The sequence below is a fragment of the Lissotriton vulgaris genome, chromosome 7, assembly GCF_964263255.1.
Source record: "Lissotriton vulgaris chromosome 7, aLisVul1.2, whole genome shotgun sequence".
NCBI classification, from domain to species: domain Eukaryota; kingdom Metazoa; phylum Chordata; class Amphibia; order Caudata; family Salamandridae; genus Lissotriton; species Lissotriton vulgaris.
The window spans coordinates 1,646,328,733-1,646,355,998 of NC_141695.1; the positions used below are offsets into that span (position 1 = coordinate 1,646,328,733).

The 27,266-nt window shown below is 46.8% G+C and overlaps 1 protein-coding gene across 2 annotated transcripts in view; it reads right to left on the reverse strand.

Moving 5' to 3' along the window:
• The window catches only part of PTGIS (prostaglandin I2 synthase), an 844,398-nt gene that overhangs the window by 453,137 nt on the left and 363,995 nt on the right, over positions 1-27,266 (reverse strand). For both annotated transcript variants that reach the window (XM_086932627.1, XM_086932628.1), the window contains exon 5: positions 14,559-14,713. In XM_086932627.1, the coding sequence (XP_086788753.1) occupies positions 14,559-14,713 (155 nt within the window). The remainder of the gene's footprint in view (positions 1-14,558; positions 14,714-27,266) is intronic.

The following is a 27,266-nucleotide window of genomic DNA, read 5'->3' on the forward strand; positions in this document are numbered from 1 at the left end:
ACAGTCAGGGCAGCAGTCCTTCGTAGCCGGCGGAAAGCGGGGAACCTCGCAGCAAAGACTTTCGGACCACGACGACATACAGGGGTCGATGAAGTGGCAGGCCTTCCTCCAGAATTTTCACACGAAGCTCCTTCAGGCTTGGACCGGTACCGCTGAAGTCGCCCCACACTGGGCGCCAACTGAAGAACCGGGTTTTAGAACCCAGCGGCGCCAGGGATAACCCCCGATGTCTTCGGATTCCCCTGCCTCGGCAAACAGAGACACGGGACGCTTCTTGATGACGTCAAAGACCAAATTTATTGGCTGCAACCAGGAACAGAGATGTACGAAGCACAACACGAGTGGTTCGCTAGAGACTGCACAAATTCATGGAGCGGAGCATCGTCTTTTATGCCAAAAATCACATTCCTGGCTAGCATCAATTACATACAAACTGACCAATAGAAGAACGACATTTCAAACATATCGCATGACGACAATCCCACTTTCCGTTGTCCAGCCCACCAGAAATGACCAAGCTAAAACCAACATTCCTGTTCGAACAGGCCGGACGAACCCATCATAAAGACCTCAACCCAAATCAATGATTAAGCCATAAAGGAAGGAACAGAAGCAGATGAGAAGCAAGATAAAAGGGTGTGTGCATGTACCATAAACTCAGCAATGTCCTGCTCTTTGAACTCTATCTGACCAGCTGCTTAACAAGGAACTGGCTCAACGAGGTCAGCCTCGGGCAAGGAGTCAGTTCGGCCAGGCCACACAGAAATCAGCTAAAGGTGTACGTGTCCCAAAGACTTGTTCGGCCATAGTGATCGGCCTATGTGAGGGCAACCACACAAAATGGCGGCACACACAAAATGGAACCCGAGGGTTCAAACGAAATCCCGGAATACGTAGCGTTCTCATTGATCGGTTATGACGAGAACACCCGTACATACCGCACTCGTCATTTGCGGTCCGCTGATACCAAAATCGTCTATATCCGACGACCTTCATTGAACGGGTTCAGAATCTACAGAACCACAGACCCTTAGTACCGCAGTACCACAGAACCACAGGGTATTGGTGCTGATTTGGCATACTTTAGATGTGGACCACATAACACCAAAAGTTACTGTTACACCTTCAAGAGAAGACGTGGGAAGCTATAGAAGACACCAAGAGAAGACGTGGGAAGCTATAGAAGACACCAAGTCTAACAAGATATAGACCACTGACTTTCACTGGAGATTATAAACTCTGTGTTAGTATGAGTACCTCCTGGGTAATAGAGGCAGTCATAGTATACAAGACCAACTATCATGCAGCTTTGCACAGTTGCATGGGTAATTTTATTCTGATGCTACAGTTCAGTTCGCACCTGACATTCGCTCTTTCACGTATTTTGTTCTTTCTTTCTGGTTCCCTCGATTCCATCCATAGTGTTTCCTTATTCGTATCTTGTGTTTCTGTATTGCTGTTTGGAGTATCTCGCTCATCGTTGCTTGTTTACCATCAATTGCAATGCTGCTGGTCTTCTATGTTTCTGCAGACTCTGGTATTTTCAGCGTTCGACAATTGCATGTTACCTTCGAAGAAGAGGAAACTGCATTTTGGGCATATTAGCAACAAATAGTTATAATTATCGCTAAATGCGCTTAGCGCATTTTTTTTATCGCTGCCTATCGCCGAATATTATCACAGAGATAACATGCTATTAGCAACGTTTATCTCCAATGCGATAAAATATCCGGCGATAGCGGCTCAATGCGAGAATATCGCTGGAAATCCAGCGATATTCTCGCATTAACTCCAATGGAGGCTTAATCTGATAATCCACCCCATTGACTATACAGGTAAATCAACTTTTTAGCAGACGTTAGATTTAGCGATAATCGCGCTTAGCGTGAATTTTTTTAGCGCTTCGCCTGCCTTGCTCATAGGCGATAGCTGTGTTACGACTGTTTTCAGTCGCTAACAGTTTGGGTACGCCCACTTTGTATGTCATTGGTGATAAATATCGCTGACATGCAATGCGGGCCTCAAACCTGTAGCTTTCGCCAAAAAGATGTTGCTAACTGCTGTTAGCGACAGCTTGCTAATAGGGCGATAAAATTATTTCCACTTTAGCGGGAAAAACTCCAGCTAAAGCGGCGATATCGCCCTTGCTAATGTGCCCCCAGATTTAATGAAGATATAGTTGCATTAATGGTAAAGGACCTTTAATAGCCTTTTCCATTTACAGGGCAGACATGAGTATCATTCTAATGCAGTGTTCTTCAAATAGTGGGGCGCGCCCCCCAGGGGGGGCGCGCCACCATCCCAGGGGGGGCGCGGCGCACTCCACCCGAAAAGCTTACCTTTTGTCTTGTTTTTCGTGTTTTTGCTCTGTCCCACGTCGCAAGTAGTCACACATTTCCAAAAGGAATTTGTGATTGGCCTGCTCTCCCGCTTTCTCCAATCACAGTGCATGAACGTCACCAGTGACGTTCGACCAATGAGACTGGCAGCAGCTGAGTTTGCAGGAAGTGCCGCGAAATTTGGGGCCATAAAGCCCTTGCATTCTACCTACGTTTTCTTGTCGTCTTGCTGGGAAGGACTGCTGGAATCTGCCCATCATCGCCCGGATCTACGTGTGCCCCTCATCGCCGCTGGGAAGGACTGTGTGCCCCTCATCGCCAGGAAGGACTGCGTGCCCCTCATCGCCAGGAAGGACTGTGTGCCCCTCATCGCCTCTCCTCGCTGAGAAGGGCTACCGGTAAGAGTGCTTTCGCAAAGGCAAGGGGGGGAGAAGGGGGATGTACTGATGTTCGGCCTTATTTATTTATTCAATTGGAGCCGAGGGTAATAATGAGTTGCATTTATGTAAAAGCGCCATGTTTGGAAGGTCGCATCCCGAGGTGTAATCACTCGGTTATGGCGCTGGCTGGCTGCTTTGCCTGTGTTGATTTACGCCGCTGCCTGGGTGATATATTGCCAGTTGCAGGGGCATGGACATAGCTGGCTCACATTAGCGCTGAGAAGGGCTGCCGGTAAGAGTGCTTTCGCAAAGGCAATGGGGGGGGGGAAGGGGGTTGTACTGATGTTCGACCTTATTTATTTATTCAATTGGAGCCGAGGGTAATAATGAGTTGCATTTATGTAAAAGCGCCATGTTTGGAAGGTCGCATCCCGAGGTGTAATCACTCGGTTATGGCGCTGGCTGGCGGCTTTGCCTGTGCTTATTTACGCCGCTGCTTCCCGGAGACGGAATCTATCAATCATGCACAGGGGTACAAGACCTTCCCTTTGCAAGCCCGCCCTGCCCCCCCCCCCGCACTAACCTTTTTATTTGCCAGGTGTACTTATTATCACACTTGCTGCCTTCACAGAGAACCGGGCGCCCTTGTGAGCAGAGCACAAACTTGTCCTGGCTGCTGCTCTTACTTAACACACAACTATATTTAATTTCATGTGTAATTGTTCAGCAATGCTGGCGCTGATTTAAAATTGGCTATCGAGTTCTGCCTGTGCTTCCTCCTATGTACATTGCTGGTGTTTTATTGATCGCTGCTTTCAAAGTGTTAACACATAAAGCAGTAAGTAGTTGGAGGGCTCTCTAGACAAGACAGATAGGCCATCTTGTGTCACCTCATCAGAGCACTGAGGGCTGGACTACACATCACTGAAGCCAGGCAGCTGAAATTGTGGGACTCTTACCAATACATAATTTTAGCCGCATTCCAGGGGGCAGATCTTTTTAATACCTCTTTCGCATTAATGAACATTATGATGCTGTCAGTCTTAAACCACTTCTCAGACCCATGAAGTTGTCTTTCTTCAGCCACGCCAGCAGAACCCATTCCAAGACAGGAAATTGAGTCACTTCCACAAGATCACACAGACTGTTAGGAGACAACAAGGAGTCAAATTATCATCTAGCTAAAAAGCCTTGGTCATTGACCAACACTGCACCATTCCAAAGTGGTATTTGCCGTTTGAATATTGAAAACTGCTGTCTCAATGCGATTTCTTTTGCCTCAAATAGAGCAATATTTTGTGAAATAATAATTGTCTTACAAATAATGTTTACTTTTCTGGTCATTTTAGAGCACTGAGTTGCTAAAAAATGGATCTGGGTAAATAGTTTGTGGGTAGTTAAAATTCAACTGGGTGTAAACGGTAAACCCTTCGCTGCTCATAAAGTTGTGAGAGATTCTGAATGTCATGAACATGTCTAAATATATATTTCCCCTAAGGAAAGTTGTAAATTCCGCAAGTATTTTTAGGAAGAGTTCAAAAGTAGAAATTTTGAATTGGAAAAAGTGTTGCCCTGAGGGCACAGCTCAGGGCAAATACTAGGAATATCACATTAAAGACCTACTTTTTCAGCACTACCCGTGGGAGCAATGCCAGTGAATTTCTTGTGGCCTCGTCCTACTCCATGGGCACTCTGAGCACATTACACCCAAGAAATGTAGGCTAGAATTGGTTCAATATATACCCCACATACACCATGGCCATGGCCAATGGTGCCACTTGTGGGGTGCTATAGTCTTTCAGTATTCCGCTGCAGGTCTGGAGTGGCTTCACAGATAAAGTGTGTGGGGGGAATGCACAAAGTACGTCAACATAAGGCACCAAAGCCCCCATGTTTACCATTTCCTTTGCCCAGTTTTCACTTTTTTCCCTACTAAATTCTTCAAAGTAGCTGAACATATACTTTTCTTTCCACAACATAAATCTACGTATGTATCACAAATCTGGATCCCACATGGTGTGCACCCATTGTGTTGGAACGGCCCTGTGGCACTGGCTTCTCTAAGAATGTAGTGTGAAGAACAAGTTACTTACCTTCGGTAACGCTTTTTCTGGTAGATACAATATCTGCCTGTGGATTCCTCACCTTGTGAATATCCCCCTTGCGTCAGCAACATTCGAAAATTCTTTTTGTAGCTTCGTGCCGACGTGGACGCGGACGTCACAGAGACACGGCTCCGCTCGCGACTCCGCTGACGTCACCGACGCCTACAATAGGCCTACGCCGGCGTGATGACATCAGTTCCGCCCTTTTTTCCGTGCCTTCGAGGCACATGGACGGACCGATGACAGTAGAAATGTACCAATTTACACAGTATAGAAATAAAAGTAACACACACAGTGTGAAGCAAATGCAATAAAACATATTACAATAAAACAATCCATCAGAGATACTCTGGCAAAGAAGAGTGGACAAAGGGGAGGCGGGTGGGTCAGTGAGGAATCCACAGGCAGATATTGTATCTACCAGAAAAAGCGTTACCGAAGGTAAGTAACTTGTTCTTCTGATAGATACATCTGCTGTGTGGATTCCTCACCTTGTGAATAGAGTCCCACAGCAGTCCCCACTCCCGGAGGAGGGTGTCCACTCTTCTAGACCAGGAAATCCTGAAGAACAGAGCGCGCAAAGTGGCCATCCCTCTTGACTTCGGTATCCAAGCAGTAGTGCTTCGCGAAGGTGTGGAGGGAAGACCAAGTTGCGGCCCTACAAATATCCTCAACCGGCACACCTCTAGCCAAAGCAGAGGTCGAAGACTTAGCCCTAGTGGAATGAGCTCTTATGCCCTCTGGCGGTTCCTTACCGGCTAAAGAGTAGCAGATCTTAATGCAGAGGACGATCCATCTCGACAAAGTCCTCTTATGGACCGCTCTTCCCTTCTTGCAGCCAACAAAGCCAATAAAGAGCTGGTCGTCCATGCGACAGTCTCTAGTTCTGTCCAAATAAAAAGACACCGCCCTCTTGGGGTCCAGACGGTGCAACCTCTCCTCCTCCTTGGAAGGGTGAGGGGGAGGATAAAAGGAAGGGAGGGTGACGGATTGACCAAGGTGGAAAGAAGACACCACCTTCGGCAGAAAAGCAGCCCTGGTCCTTAGAACCATTCGATCAGAATGAATGGACAGGAATGGGGGCTTGGAACTAAGAGCTTGAAGCTCACTTACCCTCCTTGCCGAGGTTATCGCAACGAGGAAAACAGTTTTGAAAGTCAGGAGCCTCATGGTACATTTATGAAGAGGCTCGAAAGGAGCACCCATTAAAAATGTCAGAACTAAATTCAAATCCCACTGAGGCACAATAAAAGGGACAGGAGGGAACTTATTAATGAGGCCCCTCAAAAACCTCAAAACTATAGGAGATTTAAACAGAGAATGCTGGTCAGGCAAACAAATAAACGCCGACAGCGCTGACAGGTAACCCTTCACCGTGGCAACAGCAAGCCCCTGCTGTGCCAGAGAAAGGGCAAACTGGAGGACATCAGATAAATGGGCCCTCAAAGGGTCTATGGACTTCTCCCTGCACCAAATAACACATTTAGACCACCTATAAGAATAGATGGACCTAGTGGAGTCACACCTGGCTGACAAAATGACATCCACCACATCGTGAGGGAGAGAAAAAGAAATCAGGTTGCCCCGTTCAATCTCCAGGCATGAAGGTGTAAGGTCTGGAGGTGGGGGTGTAGAACCTGCCCCTCCCACTGAGAGAGAAGATCTGCCCTGTGAGGGAGACGGAGCGGCGGGTGAGAGGAGAGGAGGAGAAGGTCTGAGTACCACACCCTTCTTGGCCAATCCGGGCAATCAATATGACTCGGGCCCGGTCTTGCATCGGAAACTGGAGGCTGCAGAATGACGGGCAGTGAGCATTCTCGTGAGTGGCGAACAGGTCCACCCGAGGAGCCCCCACATCCGAAAGATGTCGTGAACTACCTCTGGATGGAGCCTCCACTCGTGATCGGCAGAGAACTGCCGACTGAGACTGTCTGCACGAACGTTCTGAACTCCGGCCTGATGATTTGCCATCAGACAAATCTGATGGTCCTGAACCCAGGACCAGAGACGCAGAGCCTCCTTGCAGAGACACTGCGACCCTACTCCTCCCTGTTTGTTGATGTACCACATCGCGGTCGTGTTGTCCATTAGGACTTGGACCGACTGACCGCGAAGGGAAGGGAGGAAGGCCTTGAGCGCCAGACGTATTGCCTGCAATTCCAGAAGGTTGATGTGAAGCAACCTTTCCTCTGGAGACCAAAGACCTTTGACCTCCAGGTCCCCCAGATGAGCACCCCACCCGAGGGTGGACGCATCCGATATTACTGTGGCAACCGAAGGAGGAATCTGAAAAGGCTTTCCTTGAGACAGATTGCCTTCCACACTCCACCAAGACAGATCTGCTGCAGTTTCTCCGGAGATCCTCACTGACTCCCTGAGATCTCCATTGTGTTGATACCACTGCCTGCGGAGGCACCACTGGAGTGCCCTCATGTGCCAGCGTGCATGGTTGACCAACAGGATGCGTGAAGCCATCAGACCGAGCAGGCGACGGACCTTCAGGACTGGAACAACCGCTCCAGGAAAAAACAAAGGAATCATCTCCTGAATGTCGCGAATCCTTTGAGGGGGAGGGAATGCGCGACATACAGTAGTGTCCAGTACCGCACCTATGAACAGGTTGCGCTGTGAGGGCACCAGGTGAGATTTGGGTACATTTATCGAAAAACCCAACCTGTGCAACAACTGAGTTGTCTCCTGCAGATGATGGAGCACCTTCTCCGGCGACTCCGCCTTGATCAGCCAGTCGTCTAGATACGGAAACACATGTATCCCCGATCTTCTAAGATGAGCTGCCACCACCGCCATCACCTTGGTGAAGACTCGAGGCGCAGTAGTAAGACCAAACGGAAGAACCACAAACTGGTAGTGTTGTGACCCCACCGTAAAACGGAGATACTTTCTGTGCGACTTCATGATGGGAATATGAAAATACGCATCCTGCAAGTCGATTGACACCATCCAGTCTTCTTCCAGCAGCGCATGAAGAACCTGTGCAAGAGTGAGCATCTTGAACTTTTCCTGTTTCAGGTAAAGGTTCAAGATCCTGAGATCCAGGATAGGCCGAAGCCTGCCATCTTTCTTGGGGATCAGGAAATACCGGGAGTAGCACCCCTGACCCCCTTCCTGCTCTGGAACCACCTCTATCGCACCTTTCTTGAAAAGAGCCAGGACTTATTCCTGCAGGCGAAGCAGGTGGTCCTCCGAACAATAACCCTGGCAAGGAGGGTAATTGGGAGGGAATTCCCGGAAAGGAAGTGCATACCCATTCCCTACAAGATTGAGAACCAAAAGATCCGATGTAATTAATTCCCAATCTTGTAGGAAATAAGTAAGCCGACCCCCCACTGGGCCCACATGATCCGGAATGGCGGATCTAGGGCTGCTTTGCTGCGTTGGCTGGGGGTTGGGAAGGAGAGGAGGAGGAGGAGGAGGATTGACGACCTCTAGGGCGGGATCTTTGTCGGCCCCTGTACGACTTGTACAGCGTATTTTGTTGCTGCTGAGGCTGCTGCTGGGAAGGTCTGTAAGAGCGAAAAGAAGATCTTCCGAACCCCCTGAAGCGTTTGCCAGTAGTTCCTCTGGACTGAAGACCCAAGGACTTTGCAGTGGCCCTACTGTCCTTAAAACGCTCCAAGGCAGCATCAGGCTTCTTGCCAAACAATCCTGATCCATCAAAAGGCAAGTCCAACAATGCAGACTGGACGTCCGCAGAGAACTCTGATGACTTAAGCCAGGCGGCCCTCCTGGTGGCCACAGATGAACCCATGACCCTTGCCACCGAATCAGCAGTGTCCAGGCCACTCTGAATCACCTGTTTCACAGCCGCTTGAGTGTCTGAAATCACCTCCTGAAAATCCTTCCGGTCATCTTCAGGAATTTTCGGAACTAGCTGCTTGACAGAATCCATCAAGGCATGGATATATCTCACCATCAGGCACGTTGCATTGGTTGACTTTAAAGCCATACTGGCTGATGAGAAGACATTCCTGGCACCCTGATCTTGCTTCCTGGATTCCTTGTCCCCAGGAACTTGTGGGAAAGCTCCAGCAGACTTCTTAGAGCAAGCAGCCTGCACCACCAAACTCTCAGGCAAGGGATGAATCGATAAAAACACAGGGTCCTCAGGTGCCACTCTGTACCTCCTCGCAACTGTTCTTGAAACTGCGGGAGCAGACAAGGGCTTCTTCCAAACCTCATAGATGGGCTCAGTCAAGGCCTCGTTGAAGGGTAACACAGGCTCAACTACAGACGAGGGAGAATGAAGAACCTCAGTCAAGATGTTAGGCTTATAGTCAGCAGTAGGAAGAGTAATGTTCAACAGACTCGCTGCTTTCTTAATTACAGTGTGATAAGGCACCACATCCTTTGAAGGCACATTAGAGACTGAAGCCAACTCCCATTCAGGTGACAGTTCAAGCCCACTGGCCTCACACAAATCCTCAAAAGGATCCTCAGAATTCCGTAACTCTCCTTCTTCAGTATCTGAATATAGATACCTATCCTCTTCGAGGAGCCTCTGAGCCTTTCTCCGAGACCTCTCCTTCACAACCGAAGCCAACGGGTTCGGAATCGACTCCGACGGCGCCGGAGCCGGCGTCGAACCCGACGTCGGACGAGGCTTCTCAGCTCGAGGTCGGACAGAATCTTGCCTCGGAGTCGTAGGCATCGGCGTCGATGTGACTGGCGTCGACGGAGTCGGCGTCGAGCGCTTCGGCGTCGACGACACCGGAGGTGCCGGAAAATGCCAATGCGGTGGTATAGCCGGCATAAAAGGCATGAAGGGCGCAGGGGCGTAAGCCTGGGGAACACCCAAGTTGAAAGCCATAGGACCCGTGGGACCAACAGGTGCACCAGACGGGAACATTGCCCTAGAATAAACACCAAACATGGCGTTCAGGAATTGAGATGGATCCTGACCTGGTGCCGGAAACTCAGGATAAGAATCTCTGGGTCGTTCCTGTGGAGGCGGAGTCGAGACGACGTCGACCTCTTCAACAAGCCCTGGAACCGGGGTCGGCGAACCCGCAGGCACCGGAACCTCGACTTCACCAGCCCCCCGCTCCTCACCTTCATCCTCCTGACCAGAAGGATTGGATGGAGCTGGAGAATGGACCTGCTCCTGTGACTCGGGTGAACCTGGTTGTGAAGCCTCACCAACAGAGACATGCTCCGACTCCGAAACCACCACCTCTTTGCTCAGGAGCTTAACCTGGGACTTCGGTCTCGAACCAGAGTCTTTTCCGGAGCGATGACGTGACTCGTGGCTCCTCTTCTTGTGCTTCTTTCTCGAAGACTTCGAAGCGTGAGCTGAAAACGACTCCGAGCGTGACCTCGATCGAGACCTCGATCTCGAACGACGAGTTCGGGACTTCGAAGATTTCTTTTCCTTCTTACTCTTAAGCTTAGCCACAAGGAGTTTCGCAACTCTCTCTCTTAGCACCTTCGAAGTCATCTTCTTGCAGCAAGCACAGTCCTCGACGTCATGGTCGGAGCTTAAGCACCAGACACAGCAGTCATGTGGATCGGTGATGGACATAGTCTTGCGACATTCGCCGCAAGCCTTGAAACCAGTCTTCTTCGACGACATCTCGAAGAATATAAAGTTATACAGAATAACAGGTAAATAGTAACAAAGTTACTGAAAAGCTACAGCACGATCCCTGAAAACCGTTAGCGTCGACGACGCGGAAAGAAGGGAACTTATGTCATCACGCCGGCGTGGGCCTATTGTAGGCGTCGGTGACGTCAGCGGAGTCGCGAGCGGAGCCGTGTCTCTGTGACGTCCGCGTCCACGTTGGCGCGAAGCTTCAAAAAGAATTTCCGAATGTTGCTGACGCAAGGGGGATATTCACAAGGTGAGGAATCCACACGGCAGACGTATCTATCAGAAACTCTCCTACTCAAGTAGGTTTAGAAAGAATTGTACTTTTTCACTTTGTATTTCCTAAGCTATCTCAGTGACTTTTTAAGAGTTTCATGTTGCTCAACTGGGTGTGATTTCTGATATTTATGTTTCCCTCACCTTCTTTGCTTGAATTTGCTTGCGAGAAAGTGTCGCTCATATAATCATTGAAATGTCACTCATAAGACACTAAAATTAGGAAAATGTCACACATAGCAATCTGAAACCTTTGCAGCTCTGTACTTCTCAGGAGACCTGTTGACTTTAAGAATCCCACACATGGAAATCCAAAAAGATTTGGGAACAATTGTGTGATGTTTACAATGTGGAATGAGGTGTTAGGGTACACTTAAGTCAGAGTTTTTCCATGGGGGGGGCACCATCCCAGGGAGATGCCTTCAGAGGTACAGTTAGGGCTGCAGCCCCTGGGTCTGCACAGAGAAGCTAAATTACACCATTTCAAACCTGTTTGTAAATATTTGGGGAATGTATAACGAAGTATGTATTCATTTGTTATGTGACTTTTCTGTCATTGTTCCCTTTCAGTCACGGATATTTCAGGCAGCCCTAGAACACAATGTAAAGTGCTTTCTATTTATATTTGCTGTTCAAAGTATGCACAGATAAGTGCTGAAAATACAGCTTTAGGTGGCTGCTTTTTTTGAACCGCCTGGGATTTTCCCCAATATATAAAGGTGGTGTCTTAACCAATGGAGTCATAGCTTTGGCATAGGAAAGATTTTTAATACAAATTTCAAAAAGCTACAGAGTGGCGGTACGGAGTATCCCAGGAGCCCTCCCTGTTCTATTCCAGATGCCTTTCAGCTGCACATGTTGTACAAACCCTTTTTGATGCAGTAGATTAAGTGATTTTTCCCAGTGCTTTTTTGCCCTGGCCGTCCATCTGTAATATTGCGTCCATACTTAAACAGTCAAAAAACCACGCAAGTAATATTTCTTAAACATTTTCTCTTCATTGCAAGGGAAAAATGCTACTTGGTCGCTAGGCTGAGGACTCCTATTCAAGCAGAAGAAACATCTGAGGAAGTGAATAAGAAGGTACGCATTTGTTTTTGAGTGATGGGTGAAGGGGCAGTGCTGAAGTTTGCCCTCACTAACCTTTGAACAAGTAACTTGCAGAGACTCATTGATGGTATACAGCATGAACATACTGCAGCAATTTTGGGAGCACCTACTTAAAGCCTGGATGTGCTGGAATTACTTTTATTTAAAACAGAAGATTTTTTTAAAAGATTTTATTTTTGCAACTACAACGTTAAAAACCTCCTGTACCTCATGCAGCTCTGAAATTGCAGCCATTTACTTTTCATTAACATGCAGCTTCAAATTTTGTATCTTAGGTTAAGCAAGCATTTGATATGGATCGTTTTCTGCTCCAAAAAGATGGTAGAGTGCTCAAGCGAAAGGCTGAAACAGAAAGCGACGGAGAGAGAAAAGCTGCAAAAACAAGGAAATATGATTCCTCCTATTTGGATATTGGTTTCACCTGCATTGTTGTTAATGGAGAAAGTAGACCGCAGTGTGTGATTTGTGGCGTGATCTTAGCTAACGACAGCTTGAAGCCAACCAAACTAAGGCGTCACTTTGAAACAAAACATGGGTCTCTAGCAGGAAAAAGCAGAGATTTTTTTGCCAGGAAGTTGACAGAGATAACCCAGCAGAAAGAAGCGGTGAAACATGTGGCAAGTACTCCAGCAAATGCATTAAAAGCTTCATACCAAGTAGCATACCACATTGCCAAAAACAAAAGGCCCTTTGTAGATGGAGAAAAGGTGATTCTCCCAGCATTGCTCAACATAGCTAGGACAATGCTTGGCGAAAAAGCAGCAGAGAAATTCAAAAGTATACCCATCTCAGATACAACAGTTTGCCGCCGCATTGCTGACATGTCAGAAGATATCCAGGGACAGCTCATAGCCAGGTTGAAATCAAGTTTGTTTGCTTTACAGCTGGATGAAGCAACTGATGTGTCAAAGGATGCCCATTTAATTGCATATGTTCGTTACTGTTATGAAACACTAGTATTAGAAGATGTTTTATTTTGCAAGCCAATCAAGGGGCGGGCAACAGGATCCGATTTGTTTGCCATGATCAATGACTTCCTGAATATCCATGGCTTAAAATGGGATAACTGTGTTGGAATCTGCACAGATGGTGCTCCTTCAATGTGTGGTGCTAGGGCTGGCCTAAAAGCTAACGTATTGAAAGTGGCTCCACATATTCTTTGGACCCACTGCATGATACACCGTGAAGCCCTTGCTGTTCGAAACATGGACAGTGAACTAGAGGATGTGCTGAATTCTGCTGTAAAAATAGTAAATTTTATAAAGACCCATCCCACAAGAGCTCGTCTATTTGCAATTTTATGTGCAGAAATGGGAGCTGAGCATGATGGCTTGCTGTTTCATACGGAAGTGCGGTGGTTATCCCGGGGGAAAGTGCTGTCTCGCATCTTTGAATTAAGGAATGAAGTACGGCAATTTCTTCTGTGTTTGGACCCCTGCAAAGCAGAACAACTATGCAATCCCCGCTGGCTTGTACTTCTAGCATACCTTGCTGACATTTTTGAGAAATTAAATTCCCCGAATCTGTCTCTGCAAGGAGCTGACATGACTTCTTTTACCATGAATAAAAGAATAACTGCATTCAGAAGAAGCTTGAATTATGGAGAAGACTAGTAGAAGGTGGCCTGTTTGAGCAGTATCCATGTTTAGTAGATGCTCTTGCGGAGACTGAATATGAACTTCCAAGTGTTGCTGAGGTAATAAAAAATCATCTGACTTCTCTCAGGGACAGTTTGCAAAAGTATTTTCCTGAGGACAACGATCACTTAAATGACTGGGTCTTTCAACCATTTCTGGCAGAGGTGGCAAGCCATCTCCCAATCCGTATGCAGGAAAAACTGATTGATCTCCAAAGTGACCACACTCTGCAGATGCATTTCAGTAAAGTCTCACTGGAGAGTTTTGGCTGAAAATGTCTGCAGAATATTCAGCTTTGCGAGAAACTGCCATCAAAATTCTCTTGCCTTTCAGCTCGTCCTATTTATGTGAGATTGGGTTCTCAGCACTTGCGGTACTAAAGACTAAGTACCGTTCAAGACTGGATGTGGAGCACAACCTGAGGATGGCAGTTGCAAAAATCCATCCACAGATTGACCGTCTCTGTGGTGAAAAACAGGCACACCTGTCACATTAATGTTGGTGGTGTTATTATCAATCTGTCATGTGTAAAACAAAGCATCCTAGTAAAAACAATTTGCACACATTTTATCTTGGAAAATTTTGCTTTGAGCTGTGTAATAAGCCTCTGTGATTTAACCACACCCACTCACAAACCTACAGTTAACTAAACTCTTATTACGGTGAACATTATTTGCCGGATATGGCCCAGGATACGCAGGTGGCGGTCATTTATGTAGTGTACCAGATTCCAGAAATTTCTGTCAGGTAGTGGGGGGGCCCGACATTTCAAAAAATTCAGCAGGGGGGGCTCAACCTACAAAAGTTTGAAGACCTTTGTTCTAATGCAACTTTGCCTGGCAGGATATTGCCATCTGACCAGAATCGGAGAACGCTTTGTCTTTCTCTCTTTCCTAATCCCATTTTTCTTGTGTTTTTTTTCTGTTGGTAGGATGTTCCCTTTTCTGTGGGGTCAGAGACTCAGGGACAGTGAGCACTGTTGGTAATGGCAAATGCCAAGGCTCATAAATATATTTACAAGTTTATTGATGCCCTGACACAATTACAGGAATGTTTAACACATTGATAAAAAACAATGTAGGTAAGGTTTAGTGATAATAACCAACCTGCTGATAACATGGAGCGAGCCGCCTTCATCAGGAATTGGTCTAGTTGTTGAAAACTTTTGTAGATGTCAGAACATGAATGCCTGTCCTGAGCTCGAACTTTGGGGTCTTTAGAGTCCGCTGAGTCATTGCCAAATAGGGTGAGGAAGCCAGCTCTGTGAGAGACCACAAAATGTTACTTGTTAGATAAGGCACGTGGATTGGATGTCTAATACATAACAGGCACACGCGTTTGGATATGAGAAATGTTGTAAAGTAAACATTAGCCGAGTATTGGTGGTTATCCTACTTCAAGCTGAAAGCATGCATCTTAAACAGCAGAAGTTGCAGACTTAACCATCTGGGAGATAGGCAAATTGAAAGCGTTTAATATTCTTTGCTATTGCTGCACAATGTAACTATGTCATTTAGGAATGCTTCGCAGAGGTGGAGGAATCTCTTGGTAGATTGTTGTTGGCTGGTTGTCCCACGAGCTAAAAAGGCACGCCTTGGCGGTCGTACCTTTTCTGCAAACGTCTCTGCTTTGTGGAACTCCCTACCTCAAGCAATCCAGCAGGCCCCGTCTGAACCTTGCTTTAAGAAGTTGCTGAAGACTTGGCTCTTTTCCCAGCCCCGCTAGGTCTCCCACTTTCTGCCCCTGGACCTCTGTGGTTTCTTCTAGCGCCGGGACACCTCCTCGTGAGGTAGCTGTTCGCGCTCTATAAAACACAGTATTAGATTGAGAGATTTTCTGATAGGGTAGTTCACCTCAGCAGGATCGACTGGCCTGTAGGGCATTCCAGCAGTGCCAGAAGAGTTGGTCTCGTAGGCTAGTGTGCGGGTCGGATTTTGGCTGTTTTGGGGCCTCCATTATGGCCTGGTGGGCCTTTTTTTTTACTGTTGATCTCCCTGACATTACGACTAAAAATGCCAGCAGGAAATACAAATGTATGCAGTCCCTATACAGTGCAAAACACCTATACAGCATTTAGGACTCTTTTTTTTAGCTGTCCGATTAGGTAATGGGGAGCACTTTTTTGTGACTGGGCTTATTTTCTGTCCCACTCCGACCCTGGACAAAAGTCTGAATAGGAGGAATCCACTTTCCAAGCAAGATGGAATTCCTAACAGCAAGACTGCTTATGTATGTCCGTCCCAGAGAGCTCATCTTGCCTAGACAAGATCTATTAGCTTTGGCAATGTGTTTTTGCCATGTTGTACACCAGTGTGGCTGTTGTTCAGCATGGCAAAAAGTTAGTGGTGTGGAGTGTCCTAGAGTGGAGTGGGGGGAGAAGAGTGTTGTAGACTGTATTTGTTTGAGTAGGGTGTCGTAAAGTGGAGGAGCAGAAGTAGAGTATAGGGGAGTAGAGTTGAGAGGTTGTGTGGCAGGGAGTGTCATAGAGTGCAGTGTCAGAGAATGCAGTATCGTAGAGCGGAGTGGCATAAAGTGGAGTGGCGTAGAGTGGGGTGGGGAGGAAAAGAGTGGAGTGGGTTGGACTGGGTTGAGATAGTGGGGCTGGATTAGACTGGGTTGAGATAGTGGGGTTGGATTGGACTGGAGTAGATTGGCATGGATTGGATGGGGGTAGAGTGGGTTGGATTGCTTAGAGTGGGGAGGGTTGGAGTGGGTTAACCGGGTGGGCTGGGTGGATTGGATTTACATGGTGTGACATGGATTGGATTAGGGTGGATTGGAGTGGGGTGAATCAGATTGGTTTGGGGTGGATTGGATTGGGATGGATTGGATTAGAGTAGGGTGGTTTGGAATGAGGTGAATTAGAGTGGAAGAGGTGGAATGGACTGAACTGGAGGGGGTGGAATGGATTGGAGTGGAGTGGGGTGGCTTGGACTGGAGTGAGGTGGATTGGATTGGAGTGGCGTGGATTAGAGTCTTGTTGGCTGGATGGATTAGATTGAGTGGGGTGGGCTGAACTGGGATGAGTAGGGTGGGCTGGAGTAGAGTGTTGTGGATTGGACTGCAGTGGAGTGGGGTGGACTTGAGTGGGGTGGACTGTATTGGTGGATTAGATTGGAGTGGGATTGATTGAAATGGAGTAGGATGGATTGGATTAGATTGGAATGGAATGGAATGGAGTAGGGTGAATTGGAGTAGAATAGATTGGATTGTAGTGGGGCAGATTGTAGTGAGGTGGATTGGATTAAGTGGAGTAAATTGGAGCGGATTGGATTGAGTTGGGTTGAATTGGGATTCCTGGTCTGGTGGGGTGAACTGGATTGGGGTGGGGTGATTGGATTGAGGTGAATTGGATTGGGGTGGGGTGGATTGGAGTGGGATAGGGTGGGCTGGAGTAGGGTAGTTTCGATTTGGCTGGATTGAGGTGGACTGAATAGGTGTGGAGTGGATTAGATCAGAATGGGGTGAGGTGGCTTGGAATGGGGTGAGGTGGATTGGATTGTGGTGATATGGATTGGAATGGAGTCGGGTGGATTGGAGGTGGGTGGATTTTAGTTGGGGAGATTGATTTGGAATGGAGTGGGGGAGATTGTTTTGGATTGAAGTGGGGCTGTTTGGAGCGGGACACTATGTTTTGGATGGAAGGGTGGCATATTGGAGCTGGGCTCATTATTTGGATTGAGGGTGGCAGAATCACATGGACAAGCGTCAAAAACATCGCCAAACCAAAGATTGGAACAAGATACACCGTCAACATCAGGAAATTCAAGAGACAACCTGCCTTTCTTAGAGAGAAGCCAAATACCACCAGATGAGGCAGGAGGGGGACCAAAAAAACAACAATCACAACCAGTATCAAAAGGAACGCGGAGCCAAAGAATTTAGTTATCAACATTTCCAAACATCCACTCACCGACTTTCAAATCCAAACCTTACAGAAGGGATCCTCATTTGTACCTACATACAGCTCCAACGCCTATACAAATTCATGCGATCCTTAAAACTTAAGCACTACTTTTCTAATGTGGTAGAAGAAAGTTCATGACCAAATACCAACACCTTGTTAGGCTTACGTAACAAGAGCACCTTTATTCCATCGATCAGTCACAAAGTGTTGGACGCTTTTGAGACAGTTGTACAGAAAGAATTATGCACCATTTTCAAAAAAGGTGGTAATAAGACCTCAAGCATCACTCAAAAAGAAAAGAAAACTCTGGAACAAATCACATCCAAGTCTGACTTAATTATTGTTCAAGCTGACAAGGGGGGAGCCATGATCATCATGGACACAGAATTTTATACTGAAAATGTTCAGGCCCTTGTAGAAGATACTACCACCTACATGAAATTGTCTCTTGACCCTACCTTCAAATTTACCACGGTTCTCAACAAAATTATCAACCATGCAATGGCACAGAAAGTTATTGGAAATGATGAGAAAATATACTTATTGAAACACAATCCATCCATTCCATACATCTACCTGATTCCTAAGATTCATAAACACGCCACCAAACCACCGTTCTGGCCCATAGTTTCCACTATCAATACCATACACGAACCAGTTGGAAAATATCTAGACAAACATCTGCAACCACTAGTGCAAAGTATGAGTACTTAGATAAAGGACACCATGGACTTCTTACACATTGTAAAAACAGTAAAAAATGCTATCACCTCCACTACCGTCATGTGTACCATAGACGTGAAGTCATTATATACCTCCATTCTACACGATTTGGGCATAACTGCAGTTGAATCTTTTCTAGTGAATCTTGAAAACGAAGAGGGATTGAAAGTGTTTATCATGGAGCTTCTACACTTCACGCTGTTCCACAGCTATTTTAAATGGCAGGAACACTATGGTGTAAAATCTTCTGGAACATCGATTGGCAACTGCGCCGCTCCGGCGTATGCAAATCTCTTCATGTACCAATTTGAACTTGACCATAAATTTTAATCAAGAGTCATGGACAAAACTCCTCATCCTATACAAATTATACATTGATGACATTCTCATTCTGTGGCAAGGAGCAGAGATTGAAGCGAAACAAAAGGGGATGATGGACGGAGTGTTTGAGCAAATTAAACACTCACCCCCAGTCAACAGATCTGGGTTTAATCCATCACCATTCTTTAGCTCACTCAGCCACCCCAGTTCAGACATGGCCATATGCAAATCAGTCTGACCCTGTGCCTCATGGGAACAGTCCAGCCCGAACTGCCAAGTTATGTCTTCCCTGGACCGGAAACAAGCATCCGGGGACCGGTTTCGGATTCATAATCCTCATCAGCCAGGCTATCTTGAATCCAGTGGCCAAGTGAGCAAGGGACTCACGTCTGAGCATACCCTGCCAATTTAGGGCGAACAAAGTGAAACAAAAGGGGATGATAGACGGAGCGTTTGAGCAAATTAAACACTCACCCCCAGTCAACAGATCTGGGTTTAATCCATCACCATTCTTTAGCTCACTCAGCCACCCCAGTTCAGACATGGCCATATGCAAATCAGTCTGACCCTGTGCCTCATGGGAACAGTCCAGCCCAAACTGCTAAGCCATGTCTTCCCTGGACCGGAAACAAGCATCCTGGGACCGGTTTTGGATTCATAATCCTCATCAGCCAGGCTATCTTGAATCCTGTGGCCAAGTGAGCAAGGGACTCACGTCTGAGCATACCCTGCCAACTTAGGGCGAACAAAGCGAAACAAAAGGGGATGATGGACGGAGCGTTTGAGCAAATTAAACACTCACCCCCAGTCAACAGATCTGGGTTTAATCCATCACCATTCTTTAGCTCACTCAGCCACCCCAGTTCAGACATGGCCATATGCAAATCAGTCTGACCCTGTGCCTCATGGGAACAGTCCAGCCCGAACTGCCAAGCCATGTCTTCCCTGGACCGGAAACAAGCATCCGGGGACCGGTTTCGGATTCATAATCCTCATCAGCCAGGCTATCTTGAATCCAGTGGCCAAGTGAGCAAGGGACTCACGTCTGAGCATACCCTGCCAACTTAGGGCGAACAAAGCGAAACAAAAGGGGATGATGGACGGAGCGTTTGAGCAAATTAAACACTCACCCCCAGTCAACAGATCTGGGTTTAATCCATCACCATTCTTTAGCTCACTCAGCCACCCCAGTTCAGACATGGCCATATGCAAATCAGTCTGACCCTGTGCCTCATGGGAACAGTCCAGCCCGAACTGCCAAGCCATGTATTCCCTGGACCGGAAACAAGCATCCGGGGACCGGTTTCGGATTCATAATCCTCATCAGCCAGGCTATCTTGAATCCAGTGGCCAAGTGAGCAAGGGACTCACTTCTGAGCATACCCTGCCAACTTAGGGCGAACAAAGCGAAACAAAAGGGGATGATGGACGGAGCGTTTGAGGAAATTAAACACTCACCCACAGTCAACAGATCTGGGTTTAATCCATCACCATTCTTTAGCTCACTCAGACATCCCAGTTCAGACATGGCCATATGCAAATCAGTCTGACCCTGTGCCTCATGGGAACAGTCCAGCCCGAACTGCCAAGCCATGTCTTCCCTGGATCGGAAACAAGCATCCTGGGACCGGTTTCGGATTCATAATCCTCATCAGCCAGGCTATCTTGAATCCAGTGGCCAAGTGAGCAAGGGACTCACGTCTGAGCATACCCTGGCAACTTAGGGCGAACAAAGCGAAATAAAAGGGGATGATGGACGGAGCGTTTGAGCAAATTAAACACTCACCCCAAGTCAACAGATCTGGGTTTAATCCATCACCATTCTTTAGCTCACTCAGCCACCCCAGTTCAGACATGGCCATATGCAAATCAGTCTGACCCTGTGCCTCATGGGAACAGTCCAGCCCAAACTGCTAAGCCATGTCTTCCCTGGACCGGAAACAAGCATCCTGGGACCGGTTTTGGATTCATAATCCTCATCAGCCAGGCTATCTTGAATCCTGTGGCCAAGAGAGCAAGGGACTCACGTCTGAGCATACCCTGCCAACTTAGGGCGAACAAAGCGAAACAAAAGGGGATGATGGACGGAGCGTTTGAGCAAATTAAACACTCACCCCCAGTCAACAGATCTGGGTTTAATCCATCACCATTCTTTAGCTCACTCAGCCACCCCAGTTCAGACATGGCCATATGCAAATAAGTCTGACCCTGTGCCTCATGGGAACAGTCCAGCCCGAACTGCCAAGCCATGTCTTCCCTGGACCGGAAACAAGCATCCGGGGACCGGTTTCGGGTTCATAATCCTCATCAGCCAGGCTATCTTGAATCCAGTGGCCAAGTGAGCAAGGGACTCACGTCTGAGCATACCCTGCCAACTTAGGGTGAACAAAGTGAAACAAAAGGGGATGATGGACGGAGCGTTTGAGCAAATTAAACACTCACCCCCAGTCAACAGATCTGGGTTTAATCCATCACCATTCTTTAGCTCACTCAGCCACCCCAGTTCAGACATGGCCATATGCAAATCAGTCTGACCCTGTGCCTCATGGGAACAGTCCAGCCCAAACTGCTAAGCCATGTCTTCCCTGGACCGGAAACAAGCATCCTGGGACCGGTTTTGGATTCATAATCCTCATCAGCCAGGCTATCTTGAATCCTGTGGCCAAGTGAGCAAGGGACCCACGTCTGAGCATACCCTGCCAACTTAGGGCGAACAAAGCAAAACAAAAGGGGATGATGGACGGAGCGTTTGAGCAAATTAAACACTCACCCCCAGTCAACAGATCTGGGTTTAATCCATCACCATTCTTTAGCTCACTCAGCCACCCCAGTTCAGACATGGCCATATGCAAATCAGTCTGACCCTGTGCCTCATGGGAACAGTCCAGCCCGAACTGCCAAGCCATGTCTTCCCTGGACCGGAAACAAGCATCCGCGGACCGGTTTCGGATTCATAATCCCCATCAGCCAGGCTATCTTGAATCCAGTGGCCAAGTGAGCAAGGGACTCACGTCTGAGCATACCCTGCCAACTTAGGGCGAACAAAGCGAAACAAAAGGGGATGATGGACGGAGCGTTTGAGGAAATTAAACACTCACCCCCATTCAACAGATCTGGGTTTAATCCATCACCATTCTTTAGCTCACTCAGCCATCCCAGTTCAGACATGGCCATATGCAAATCAGCCTGACCCTGTGCCTCATGGGAACAGTCCAGCCCGAACTGCCAAGCCATGTCTTCCCTGGATCGGAAACAAGCATCCTGGGACCGGTTTCGGATTCATAATCCTCATCAGCCAGGCTATCTTGAATCCAGTGGCCAAGTGAGCAAGGGACTCACGTCTGAGCATACCCTGGCAACTTAGGGCGAACAAAGCAAAATAAAAGGGGATGATGGACGGAGCGTTTGAGCAAATTAAACACTCACCCCAAGTCAACAGATCTGGGTTTAATCCATCACCATTCTTTAGCTCACTCAGCCACCCCAGTTCAGACATGGCCATATGCAAATCAGTCTGACCCTGTGCCTCATGGGAACAGTCCAGCCCAAACCGCTAAGCCATGTCTTCCCTGGACCGGAAACAAGCATCCTGGGACCGGTTTTGGATTCATAATCCTCATCAGCCAGGCTATCTTGAATCCTGTGGCTAAGTGAGCAAGGGACTCACGTCTGAGCATACCCTGCCAACTTAGGGCGAACAAAGCGAAACAAAAGGGGATGATGGACGGAGCGTTTAAGCAAATTAAACACTCACCCCCAGTCAACAGATCTGGGTTTAATCCATCACCATTCTTTAGCTCACTCAGCCACCCCAGTTCAGACATGGCCATATGCAAATCAGTCTGACCCTGTGCCTCTTGGGAACAGTCCAGCCCAAACTGCCAAGCCATGTCTTCCCTGGACCGGAAACAAGCATCCGGGGACCGGTTTCGGATTCATAATCCTCATCAGCTAGGCTATCTTGAATCCAGTGGCCAAGTGAGCAAGGGACTCACGTCTGAGCATACCCTGCCAACTTAGGGCGAACAAAGTGAAACAAAAGGGGATGATGGACGGAGCGTTTGAGGAAATTAAACACTCACCCCCAGTCAACAGATCTGGGTTTAATCCATCACCATTCTTTAGCTCACTCAGCCATCCCAGTTCAGACATGGCCATATGCAAATCAGTCTGACCCTGTGCCTCATGGGAACAGTCCAGCCCGAACTGCCAAGCCATGTCTTCCCTGGATCGGAAACAAGCATCCTGGGACCGGTTTCGGATTCATAATCCTCATCAGCCAGGCTATCTTGAATCCAGTGGCCAAGTGAGCAAGGGACTCACGTCTGAGCATACCCTGGCAACTTAGGGCGAACAAAGCGAAATAAAAGGGGATGATGGACGGAGCGTTTGAGCAAATTAAACACTCACCCCAAGTCAACAGATCTGGGTTTAATCCATCACCATTCTTTAGCTCACTCAGCCACCCCAGTTCAGACATGGCCATATGCAAATCAGTCTGACCCTGTGCCTCATGGGAACAGTCCTGCCCGAACTGCCAAGCCATGTCTTCCCTGGACCGGAAACAAGCATCCTGGGACCGGTTTTGGATTCATAATCCTCATCAGCCAGGCTATCTTGAATCCAGTGGCCAAGGGGGGAAGGGACTCACGTCTGAGCATACCCTGCCAACTTAGGGCGAACAAAGCGAAACAAAAGGGGATGATGGACGGAGCATTTGAGCAAATTAAACACTCCCCCCCAGTCAACAGATCTGGGTTTAATCCATCACCATTCTTTAGCTCACTCAGCCACCCCAGTTCAGACATGGCCATATGCAAATCAGTCTGACCCTGTGCCACATGGAAACAGTCCAGCCCGAACTGCCAAGCCATGTCTTCCCTGTACCGGAAACAAGCATCCTGGGACCGGTTTCGGATTCATAATCCTCATCAGCCAGGCTATCTTGAATCCAGTGGCCAAGTGAGCAAGGGACTCACGTCTGAGCATACCCTGCCAACTTAGGGCAAAGAAAGCGAAACAAAAGGGGATGAGGGACGGAGTGTTTGAGCAAATTAAACACTTACCCCCAGTCAACAGATCTGGGTTTAATCCATCACCATTCTTTAGCTCACTCAGCCACCCCAGTTCAGACATGGCCATATGCAAATCAGTCTGACCCTGTGCCACATGGGAACAGTCCAGCCCGAACTGCCAAGCCATGTCTTCCCTGGACCGGAAACAAGCATCCTGGGACCGGTTTCGGATTCATAATCCTCATCAGCCAGGCTATCTTGAATCCAGTGGCCAAGTGAGCAAGGGACTCACGTCTGAGCATACCCTGCCAACTTAGGGCGAACAAAGCGAAACAAAAGGGGATGATGGACGGAGTGTTTGAGCAAATTAAACACTTACCCCCAGTCAACAGATCTGGGTTTATTCCATCACCATTCTTTAGCTCACTCAGCCACCCCAGTTCAGTCTTGAATCCAGAGCAGAGATTGACCTATTACAGGCCATTGAAAATCTCAACAAAGTAAATGAACCGATTGAGTTCACCTCTCGTATAAGCACCACGCAAATCACATTTTTGGACACCCGTGTGACCTTAGTTAACGGTGAACTCATACCCAGCGTATATACCAAACCAACCGATCACAATAACCTTCTCCACTATCACAGTTTTCATCAACCAGCCCTGAAAAAACATCTACCGTATTCTCAATTGCTCAGGTTAAAACTCATTTCTTCTACTGAGGAATTATATCAAGCAAGTATGAAAACGTACATCAAAAAATTTAGAGAAAGAGGATACCCAAAATACATTTTACAGACCGCCACTGCTAAACCAAACACTAGAGCCCGAGAAAGTCTACTTCTTTTCTCTAGACAACAACCAAAAGAAAACAGGATCTTATTCATATCCTAATTTAGTACACCAAGTTTTTAAATCAAAAAAATTCTACTAAAATATTGGCCCATGTTCAGAACAGTCTGACTTCAGAGGAATTTTGAAGACACAACCTACGTTTGCTTATCTCAGGACAAAAAATCTAAAACAGATCCTAAAAAAACAAAGATGACACTGACAAAAAATAATTCCAAGGTACGATGCCTCGCATAAATTGTGGACATTGTAATTCCATCATCAAGGGGCACATCATTCAACATAGAGAAGAGGAACCTCAGTAAAACTCAGGGTGACTGCCACAAGCAACAGCCAAAACGTGGTTTACCTATTAAAATGTCCATTCGGTTTCACTTACGTTGGTAAAACTGAATAAAATTTTTTAATTTGCCTTAACGAACACAAAAGTAACATCCGGACTAAAAATTCCAAGTCAACGATAGTCGTACATTTTAATTGCATGCAACATGACATCAGTCAGCTACAGTTTCTAGTTATGGAACAAGTACCCATATTACCGGGACGTGACAACACACAATTTGTTTTACAGAGAGAGACATTTTGGATTAATTTCATAGACACTGTCAATCCTTAGGGACTAAATGAACGCATGGACCTTAGTTGCTTCCTTTGAATGTTTCTTAAGGTTGTAGGACCTCTTTAATGTGAACGTTTATCATTTGAAGTTACCTTTTTATATTTGGTACAGTTCATACCGATAATCTAGCTCAGTGCTCTTTGAATTTGTATAGCTTTATTTACAGAGAGATGCCATTAGCATTGTTTTGAGTTATAGTTGGTATTTATGTTTCTAATACATTAGCAGGGCACTCTTTCATGACCTTATATTAACCATTGACTTAGCATGTTTTCTATTGAGTTGATTTTACCTTTTGCAGTATCACAATTTTACTTAATCCAATTTTTGTATTAGGACTAGACCGACTTGATCTTTTTGGTTACATATTGTTTTATTTACATTGCTATAACGTATCCAGTGTTACCCAAGTACATTGTTTTATACAGATATTTTTTCCCACTATCGACATTGATTCAGAAATATCAGCCAGCTATGTATTCGCATGTATAACCCTCTCCAAGTTGCTGATTTTACACACATATATACCTATACACTTAGGGCCCGATGTAGGTAAATGCCATTTACCGATTTTAAAATACCGAATCCTACCGATTCGGTATTTCAAAATCGGTAAATGGTATGTAGGTCCCAACATCTGGATTCGTTACCGAATCCTTAACAATTCTTTAATTACCGATTCGGTAAATACCGAATCGGTAATGCCCATTCATTCCTATGGGCTTTGAAACCCATAGGAATGATTAGGCATTACCGATTCGGTATTTACCGAATCGGTAATTAAAGAATTCACAAGGGCGCAGGGGGTGTCACTTTGACACCCTCTGGCACCCCCAAAACAGGCACAGGTGCCATGTGGCAGGCATACCTGCCCTAAGGGCAGGTCTGCCTGTCACATGACATAGGTGTGCATGCACACATGTGCATGCACACCGGAATCGGTATTTTACCATGGATTTGTATTCCATGGTAAAATACCGATTCTGTAAGCCATGTGCAGAAGGTACATTGCCTACCTACATAGCATTTTCGGTAATTTTACCGAATCGGTAAATATTACTGAATCGGTAATTATTTTACCGATTCGGTACATATTACCGAATCGGTACATTTACCGATTCGGTAATGATACCGATTCGGTAAAATTACCGAAAATGTGCCCCTACATCTCGGTAGCCCTTTACCGATCGGAAACGGCCAAAAATCAGTATTTTCGGCCGTTTCCAACCGGTAAAGGGCTACCTACATCTGGCCCTAAGTATATTATTTTCTTTTTAGCACATTTTTCGTCACACATCGGAGTAGTCTTTCTTTTACCACGTTCGCTTTGATACAACTTTTTTCACTTCCGGGGTCACCGAGTACGCTATAATCCATGCATGCGTGACAGATCTATTTTCTTCAGGATGTAAACCGGTCACTTACACATCACATATGTGAGAAGTTGGCCTGGTATATGCTGTCCACTACTTATAGTGGGCACCTTGCACCAGCCCAAACGACCCTTATTGATGATTAAGATAAATAAAAAAAAATGTAAAGCTATCCTAGTGTTAGCTATGGAGAGCAGCCTTCAGGCTTAGTCTCGAAGGAATGTAAAGCAGCTTGGTTTAACAGATTATAACCTCCTGAATGACCAAATGAACAAAGAATAAGCATGGGCGAATTTTGCGAATCTCGCGTTCGCGAATTTTGCGGATTTGCGAACTCGCAATCCGCAAAATCCGCGAATTCTTGCGAATTTGCGGATTTTTTTTTTTTGTGTTTGCGCGGGTTTCTGCCAGTTCGCGAGGGTTTTGTACAATGTCGCAAATTGCGAACTTACCTGTCGGGTCGCAAGTTTCGCGAACTTGTTGTTTCTACGTGTCCAGCCTGTTTGGGACACTCTTCTTCATCACTGCCACTCTCTGTCACCACTGCCACTCTCTGACTACTCATGCCACCCTCTGGCCCACCCATGCCACCCTCTGTTTCATCACAGCACCCTCTGGTTGTCCAGTCAGTGTACATTATTATGGCAACGCAAGCACACCTTCCCTGCCTCAAGTGACCTGAATTAATTTGGGGCTGATTAATGTGTCACAGAATATTTTTTTAGCTGGCACCTGCTTCCTTAGTGCTTCCTGATTAGTGATCTTTTGCACTTGCTAAGTGCTTTCATTGTTGCAATATTAGTTACAACACCTGCCCTGCCCCAACTGACAATAATGAATTAGGGGCTGATTAATGGATTTGAACTTCCAGCCTGGCTCCTGCTTGTCTCCCTTAGCTGTAATTCAGGACCTTTGTGGCATATGTGTAACTATTCTGAGGTTCAGAGCAGGGTCACATAATAGTTGCAACTGGCAACTGAACTCTGGAGGGGCCCCTCAGGAAGC